General features: G+C 37.7%; 1 protein-coding gene across 14 annotated transcripts in view; it reads left to right on the top strand.

The window, feature by feature from the left end:
* SWT1 (SWT1 RNA endoribonuclease homolog) overlaps positions 1–4351 on the top strand; it is a 135524-nt gene extending 131173 nt beyond the window's left edge. For all 14 annotated transcript variants that reach the window (XM_063710066.1, XM_063710059.1, XM_031013055.3 and 11 more), the window contains one exon: positions 3532–4351. In XM_063710066.1, coding sequence (XP_063566136.1) covers positions 3532–3661 — 130 coding nt within the window. In that variant the 3' untranslated portion in view covers positions 3662–4351. The remainder of the gene's footprint in view (positions 1–3531) is intronic.
* The last annotated feature ends 4817 nt before the right edge of the window (positions 4352–9168 follow it).

Raw genomic sequence — 9168 nt, 5'->3', positions numbered from 1 at the left:
TTAGATCACATAAATTCACTAGTACCATGCCATTTTGACCAAATTGGTTATGCGGAAGCAATCACAAAACTGTGTGGAATTATTTTTAAATTGTATGATAAAATTTCCAGTTATTTTGACCCGAGATTTGGTCAATGCAAATTTGATACCATTAATAGGAAAATCTAGAGAAATAGTGGCTGTTATTTTGCAGAATCTCATGTATCGCAGAACCAGAAGCAACCTCCAGTTTTGAGCTCTGTTCTCGAAAGGATCAGGAATTGGAATAATTCCTCTTGGAAAAAAAGAAATAGGGACATAAAATATTTGTACTATCAGAGGAAGAAGGGAAAGAGAGTTTTTGTTTTAATTTAGGCAGACTCAGGTCAGATAGATGGTTTTTATAGGCCCAATATAAAGGAAGAACTATCTAGCAGTGAACTGCGTCTTACAATAGTGAGTGTCCCATCACCAGGAGGGAAAAGCTGAGGTCAGATGACTCACTGGAGATGCTGCAGAAGACAAGCAGAGGTGTTAAGGTGCCCCTGCAGCCAATATTCTGTCATTCTACAGATTAACCACCAGGTAAAGGAACTTAAGAATGCCTATCACCATGATCTAATAAAAAGTATAGGCCAAGCAGACACTATGAAAAACAGCCAATACTTTTCTCAGCCAGTGATGATGGAACTTGCTACAGGAAGCAAAATCTGTAGGTGATAATCCATTGTCCAGAATACTAACTCACGTGAATTAAGAAACAAATGCCACTAGGAGGAAAAGAGAAGATAGAGCTCACCTCTTAATTACAAGGGGTGAGAGGAAGAAAAACATAAGACACAGAAATAGATTCAAAAGTCTAGTTACTGAAGGATATTTTTTTCACATGTGGAATAAATAAGGACAGGAATAGGGGCCTACCCTTTTAGTTTGTTTCATTTTTAAGTTTATAAGAAAACATTTATATCTCTGCTATTTTGAATCCCTTAAGAGTGTTTCAAAATCATTTTTTTGAGTAGTTGTGAAGAATTGGCAGCACCATAGCCCTATTTTTAAACTTTAAATGTAGAAAATGAGATTAGGGTTACACAAAGCCAGAAGTCAGATTTAAATTTTTTTATTATTATTTTTAGGGAGCAGGTCATACTGTATTGCTTAGGCTGCTCTCAAACTCCTGGCCTTCATGATCCTCCTGCCTCAGCCTTCTGAGTTGCTAGGATTACAGATGTGAGCCACCCAAAAGTCAGGCTTTAATCAGTCTCAGAGAAACCACACATTGTCAAGAAGTGACATTATTCCAAATATGGTACATTTACTTTATTATTATTTACTTCGGTGTTGTCACTACTCCTTGTCCTGTCCTGAGTTCTGATTGTCCCCTCAGTTCTTCTTCCTTTGTACTCTCCATCAAGAGATCTGTCATGTGGGAGGGGCAGTGGGAGAGGTAGCTAGTGGTTCTCTCCAACACCATGAATACGGCAGAGCTATCTCAGAAGCCAAGGAAGTAATGACAGTGTAACTGTTAAAATAAAAATGACTGCCAGTTTTGAATACTTAACATGCCAGATGCTATACTAGATGTTCGGTGCTCTTTGTGAACTTACATAGACCATCTCCCAGTAGATTAAAAGAGTTATATACGGGATTGAATTCTTTGACACTTTGAATTCTAAACGCTAGATATAATGGATTGGTGTCCTACAATTTGGGATTCCACAATTTGTAGTCTCATGTTAGCTTTTGAGAGCCTGGCTGGCTTTGCCTGAAGTAAAATTGTGAAGCAGATATGGCACATATTAAGCACTCCCTGCTTCCCCACCCTTGGTTTAAGGTTACTAACATTCCTTTGGTAACTGCTAGGTAACTTGTCTCAGCAATATTTCTAAGAATTGAAACTCTGTCAACTTCCTTACCCCTCTCAAGTATCTGTTCCTTTCAGGAGGTACATCCTCTTAATATCCTCCAGTCTGCCTCTTCTTTACTCTCAAGCCAAATAAGAGAAAAATAAAAATATAATGGACTAATACTGGGATTTGAAATACATTCTTTGATATTTGAGGTAAAATACCATCAATTATGATTAGCACAAACAAATAACATAGGAAGATAAAAGCACTTAGTTGCACAAATTCTTACATAGCCAACATGAAGACAACCTTGGTGTGATTCCTAGAATTCTGGAATAAGGGCTTCTTCCGTGGTGGACCTGCCACCAACAGGCAAAGCTGGATGCCTAACATAGCCTTTTATATAATGGGCTTGGTTGAACAATCTAGTTCTACCTTACTCTCTGAAGGACCTCTCTTAGTAGGAAATGGGCTTATGTTAAGATGTTTTAATCCAAGGGGTAAGCCACGCAGTTGGAATAGAATTTTTAATATATCCAAAGGAAATGAAATCAGTATGTCAAAAAGATATCTGCACTCCAATGTTCATTGCAGCACTATTCACAATAGCCAAGATACAGAATCAACCTAAATGTCTATCAGTGAACGAATGGATAAAGAGAATGTGGGATATATACACAGTGGAATACTATTCACTCTTAAAAAAAGAAGAAAATCCTGTCATCTGGAACAACATGGATGAACCTAAAAGACATTAATAAACCAGGCACAGAAAGACAGATACCCACATGTTCTCACTGATATGTGGAATCTAAAAAAGTATGAGTAGAAAATAAAATGGTGGTTACCAGGGGCTAGGAGGATGGGGGGCTTTGAGGAGATGGTGGTGAAAGGACACAAAATTTCAGATAGGAGAAATAAGTTCAGAGATCTATTGTACAACATGGTGACTTTAGTTAATGACAATGTATTGTATTTTGAAAATCACTAAGAAAGTAGAGTTTGGCAAGATGCATTGACTCATGCCTGCAATCCCAACACTTTTGGAGGCTAACGTGGGAGAATTGCTTGAGCCCAGGAATGAAACCAGACAGGGCAACATAGTGAGACCCTGTCTCTACCAAAAAAAAAAAGCAAAACAAAACAAAACAAAATTAGGTGTGGTGGTGTGTACCAGTGATCCCAGCTACTTGGGAGGCTAAGGTTAGAGGATCACTTGAGCCCAGGAGGTTGAAGCTATGGTGAGCTGTGATTGCACCACCGTACTCCAGCCTGGACAACAGGAGTGAGACCCTGTCTTTTAAAAATAATAACTAAGGCTGGGCATGCTGGCTCACGCATGTAATCCTAGCACTTTGGGAGGCCATGGTAGGAGGATCACTTGAGCCCAAGAGTTCGAGGCCAGCCTGGGCAAGATGCTGAGACTCTATCTCTAAAAAAAGTTTTTTTTTTTAAATAGTATAGTAATTTTAGAAATGTAGATTTTACATGTCCTCGCCACAAAAATAAGTGTGTGGAATAATGCATATGTTATTTAGCTTGACTGAGCCATTCTACAATATATACCTAGTTCAGAATATCATGTTACACATAATATATATATATAGTTTTTATTTGTCAATTAAAATGTAAAATAAAATGAAAAAGAATTTTTATTTCTCTGACTAGCTGTCTTGCAATGATTTAACATTTCTTTTTCTCCTAGGGAAAAGTTAACCATTGGATGCCGCCAGCTGGTTGAGATGGAATATACCATGCAGCAGTGCAATGCATCTGTTTATATGGAGGCCAAAAACAGGGGATGGTGTGAAGACATGCTCAACTATAGGATATAAGTACTGATTTGTAACTTTAAAGGAGCTGCATTGTCCTTAAGAATAACAGAGTAGTTTTCAATCTGGTCACTCTTTTGGGCCAAACCCAAGAGAATTTTAAGAAATGTTTCATAGGTATAAAAAGGTGATCGCCTATTACTGACAGTCTCATTGTAGCTCTAAAAAGCCTAATGTATCCACTGTGGAATAAACTCCATAGACTCAACTCTTCTGGAGTTCACAATGCCTCCCTACCTCTATTCTTGATAGTGAGCCAGTATCTCTAAGGAAAGGAGAGCCGTATTTTTAGTCATCCTAGGGCAGGAGCCACTGTGGCATCTGAGGAAGACCCAGGGTACAGTATTAGCATTTCTTTCAACCCTAGGTATGGCATGTGACCAGAGACACTGCCAAACCCTAAGAAATCATTAGGGCATGATCATGCTCACCATATTTCACAAATAAAATCTTAACGTGGGCTGTTTTTTATGATCAAACTGTCATCCATGTTGACCTGATGAAAATTACACCCTCCTTCACCTCCCTCAAGGTAATGAAAGTAAAAATTTGACTGAAGCTCCTACTTCCTTATACAGCCTTTCCTTCTGTGGGCTTGTCACTTTTCAGTACATTTCTAGTGGGGAAGAGCAGGGCGACCCCTCTGCTGAGTTTCTCCTTAAATGTGAAGCAAAATAAATTTATATAATGGAATTTGGTGGCAGTGACTGATGTTTGTCTCTAGCTAAAACCAACTGTTTAGTTGACTTTTTAGTTATAGGATAAGTTGGAAGTCCTTGTTTACTGGAATATATTATGCTTTTGTTAACACATTAGATTAAATAGAATTTGGTATTCTATTATAAATGTTTATTTTTTAAAGCAATAAATAACTTATTTTTGGTAAGATTTGGCTTTTTACTTCCAAATTGTTTCTGATATGTACATAAGGTATGATTATAAAAGTGACTGTCTGCAATAAAAGAGAACTTGTTCAGGATATTCACTAGTTGGTGTAGAACCTGTTAAGCTTTGGGTTTGCCAGATTAGGAAACCACACCACCAGCTGCACAGATGGGACTCAAAGTGCTGTCAGAGATATGAGCTTCTGGGCAAATGGAGAAGCTTTAAGAGGGCATCTCTGCTCTCTGCCTCTTTCCTTTTCTTTCCTGAGAAGCCAAATATACATTCATCTGTTGCCTGCTGACCCCCATGAAAAGAAGTTTTTTCAGACCCATATCCTTCAACTTCTAGTTGTTATTGTTGGGTTTTTGTTTTTCCTTGTTCTGGTATTCTGGTAACTCCTTTTTTTTTTTTTTTGTTATCGCTTTAATATAGGTTAATCCTTTCCTTAAAATTTCTTTTTAGTCTTATCACATATTTACCCTTATGCCTACTTCAGTCTTATATAAAAAACTTTTTCAATATTATTGAGATGTGAAGATGTCCTTTTTTAACTTTCTAGTCTTTTTTATTCAAAAACATTGTTTTAAAATTTTTGTTTTAGCTTTTATTTCTTCCATTTGAAATCATTTGAAATGTCAGGTCTTGCTTTTTTTTTTTTTTTCCCTCTCCCTTCTTTGTTGCCTTTTTTTTTTTATGATCGTAAACTTTATTACTTTTCTATTTGTTGTCCTAATCATGTAATGCAGGGGTTGAGAGTTCCTTTACTGTTTTGCAACTTCTTTTTTTTTTTTTTTTGAGGCAGAGTCTCACTCTGTCACCCAGGCTGGAGCGTAGTGGCTCGATCTCGGCTCACTGCAACCTCCGCCTCTTGGATTCAAGCAGTTCTCATACCTCAGCTTCCCAAGTAGCTGGGATTACAGGCATGTACCAGTACGCCTGGCTAATTTTTTTTTTTGTATTTTTAGTAGACACAGGATCTCACCATGTTTGCCAAGCTGGTTTTGAACTCCTGACCTCAAGTTATCTACCTGCCTTGGCCTCCCAAAGTGCTGGGATTACAGGCATGAGCCACTACACTTGGCCTTTGAAACTTACTTTTACAAAAGATAGTTCATTTCTCTCCTGGGAGGACCAGCGAACATCCTCTGGTTTGGAGGGTCTCCAGCTCTCTCCATATTCTGAGCCAAGGAAAAGCTGGCTAAAGAATTGAAGTCTGTTGTGTCCCCACAGGGTCCTCTTGTTAAGACCTGCAGTGGTCAATTGTGACTGCACAGACTAGAACTTCACAGATGGGTTAATCCCACTTTCACATTGTGGATCTTTGACTGTCACATGAAAGACCAGGTGACACAAGACAGATCTGAAGCTCTATTTCCTTGCTATTTTGAACATTATTTTAAGGGAGAATGAAAGTCCTTTCATTGTCAGTCCAGGTTTATTTAGATGGTGTCTTGGTCAGCTTTCAGAGCCTAGGTCACATTGTTCATATTCTTGACTTTTTGCTCTCTTAGCTAGCATGACAGGATGGGATGAATTTCCCTCTTTCCTCAAAGTCTGGTGACTGCATCCAGTCTCTAAGGATGTGATGCTACCCATGGCCCTTTTCTGACTTCGAGATTGGACAGGCCAGTCACACTTCTATTTATTGGGTATCTTGCTAATAAAACCCACTCCAGTGAACAGAACTGAGCTCCATGAAGGCAGGAACTACACTGTGTGTAGTGTCTCAATAGTTGTGGTTAGTTAATATTTTTGACAAATTGACCTGCAGGCTCACCTACTCTAAAACAAAAGACATACTTTACCTTTGCCTACCAAAGTTTGACTTGAAAGCTTTTAAGTTTGTCTGGTCTGCCAGGTGAAAAGCCACTCAGTAAAGCCAAACAGATACACCTCTTAGATCTTGGAATATGGCCCACAGAAATGGATTCTTCTGGAGCCAGAGTACCTCAAGATGTTGGCTTTCCTGAGGGTTTTAGTATTATATATACTTGTATTTTTAAAAATCCATCTCTGTATTCATGGAATTCTTTAATATCTTTGGCTGTTGTTAAAAGCAAGAATTGGCCACCCTGAGGGTTTGTAGACTAGTTTTGGCCTGTGACAGGAATCCTTTTTAATTCTAGCTTTGTTTATGAACTAGATGTAGTTTGTCTCAAATTAATTCTCGATGTTGAAAACACTGAGGACAGATTCTTGAGCAGAATTACCAGTTATAAGCCTGGAAGGTGAGGTGGTGGACACCCAAATCCGAGCTACTAGCTTGGTTCAGTCTTCTTAAAGCACAAACCATTTTCAACATCCTATTCTTTATTTCTAATGAGGTAAAATATGGACATGTTCTAGCCCTTCTTCTAAGCTTGATATTTTAAAGGTTTGGTACCACTTTGGTTAAGCTAGAAAAACAAAACTTTTTTTCCTTCGTAAGTGTAGAGTTCTGTGAGTTCTGTCAAACGTGTAATCATGTAATCATCAGCAGTCAAGATACTGAAGTCACACCACCCCTAAAAATTCCCTCATATCCCTTTGTAATTAACTCCCATTCCCAGCTCAGGAGGCCATTGATGTGTTTGCCTTCCCTGTAGTTTTTCCTATTCCTGAATGCTATATAAATGGAGACTGTTTTTTTAAGAGACAGGGTCTTGCTATGTTGCCCAAGTGCAGTGGCTGTTCAGACATTATAGCATACTACAGCCTTGAACTCCTGGGCTCAGGCAATCCTCTCACCTCAGCCTCCTGAGTAGCTGGGACTACAAGTGCATGCCACTATGCCCAGCTAATGGAGGCTTTTGAGTCTGGCTTTTTATTTAGCATGATGCTTGAGACATCCATATTATCAGTAGTTCATTATTTTATTCCCAAGAAATATTGCATTGCCATGGATGTACAAATTTATTCATTCACCAGGTGGAAGGCTACTTCACTGAATTCAGTTTTTGGTGATTATGAATAAAGCTGCTATATTCACATACAGGTTTGTGTGAATATGTTCCTTCACTTGGGTAAATACCTATGAATGGGATTGCTTTGTCACAGATTATTAGAAAATGGATGGATTGTTTTTTAAACTGCCTGTGCACCTTTGCAGTTCCTCCAGCAATGTATGAGAGTTCAAGTTGCTCTGCATCGTAAGCAGAATTTGGTATATTCAGTTTCAATAGGTGTATGCCATTTTGGTTTTAATTTACATTTTCTTAATGATTTATGATAGTATTTTTCTGTGTTCTTATGGCATCATCTTCTTTTGCAAAGTGTCTTCAAATATTTTACCCATTTAAAAATCGTTTTAACAGATCTCATCTTATTACCTTGCTGGACATTTCATTTCATCTCAGTAGTTTCATTATTCCAAGTTAGGTCTTTCTGTGTGCCTTTTTTTCTGGCTAAAATTATGTTACTTCCTTTGGTCATCCTGAGCAAGTGTGTGGCCTCTATTCAGATATATGCCTCTGTTAAAGGCATTCCACACAGATCCAGCATAATGATTGAGTTTTGCTTCTCACCTTTGTTTAATCCCCAGTAAGGTGTGGAGCTGTTAATAAAGTTCATTATTTTATTGGCCAAGATTATTGATGCTCATAGGTTGAAGAACCCATGACATTCACATGAGTTTGTATGTTCCTGTTTATAAACTCTACTTGTTGTTCAAAGTGTCATTAATATTCTTGAGAAACTGGCAGTTTTATTACGAAGGATATCTGCAATTCATAGCAATTACTCCTTTTTAACCTAGAGACACTGATTTAACTTAATAAAACCTGTTTATAGGATGAAACTTGTAGCTCAGTCTTACCAAGGATTTAAGGATTCATATATGAGTGTTTTTCTTTCTCCTTTACACCTAGTTAATTAATTAACCTTGTATCTTATGTCTCACTTGCTGACTCTTCAGATCTTTTTTTTTTTTTGGAAAAGCAGCTGCGTGTAAATTGCGACAGCAACTGAGTTTTCCATGAATCATATTCACTTTTCTGAAGGCAACTCTGCATGCAGTTACAGAAATGTCCTACTGGGGCTCCTCCTTTGCCTACTTCAATTTTAGGAATTCTGAGGTCAGGAGAGGTAATAATAGGGCACACACCTAATTTGTTAATTAAGCAAGGATTCTAATGATATATCACATACCCAAACCCTGGATTTTCCCTAAAATATGATTATTATATTGGGAATTTGAAAACATGTTGAGCAGTGGTAAAGTACATGACACACTAGAAGCCAAAAATCAGAACCCTACATTTAAAAAGTTCATAATAAAAGATCCACCCCTGAGTATAACCAATAATATTTGGTTTAGATATTTTATAGCTTTTCTACCTTTTTAGGAAATTTAGAGTGTTTTATTAAATTGACCAGAAGTGTGGTATTATCAATATTATTTTGAAACTATTCAAAAATTCCTACTGGTTAAAAAGCTTTTTTTTTTTTTAATTGTGCTGAGGCTATGCCATTTTCTCCCTCTCTGAAGAAAGTATGTACCTTTTAGATACAGATTAACAGTAACAAATGGCCACTGTGCACTGCTTTTTTTCCTTTATGGAAACTTCTCATGTTCATGCAGACTAGCTACAACAGCTTCTTAAAAAAGATACTTTTTGGCCACCAAACTACCTCTTTGGCATCCAAGG

Source organism: Gorilla gorilla, chromosome 1 (genome assembly GCF_029281585.2).
Source record: "Gorilla gorilla gorilla isolate KB3781 chromosome 1, NHGRI_mGorGor1-v2.1_pri, whole genome shotgun sequence".
NCBI lineage: Eukaryota > Metazoa > Chordata > Mammalia > Primates > Hominidae > Gorilla > Gorilla gorilla.
The sequence above is the reverse complement of the archived record's forward strand: the minus strand, read 5'-3'. Positions and strand labels throughout refer to the sequence as shown.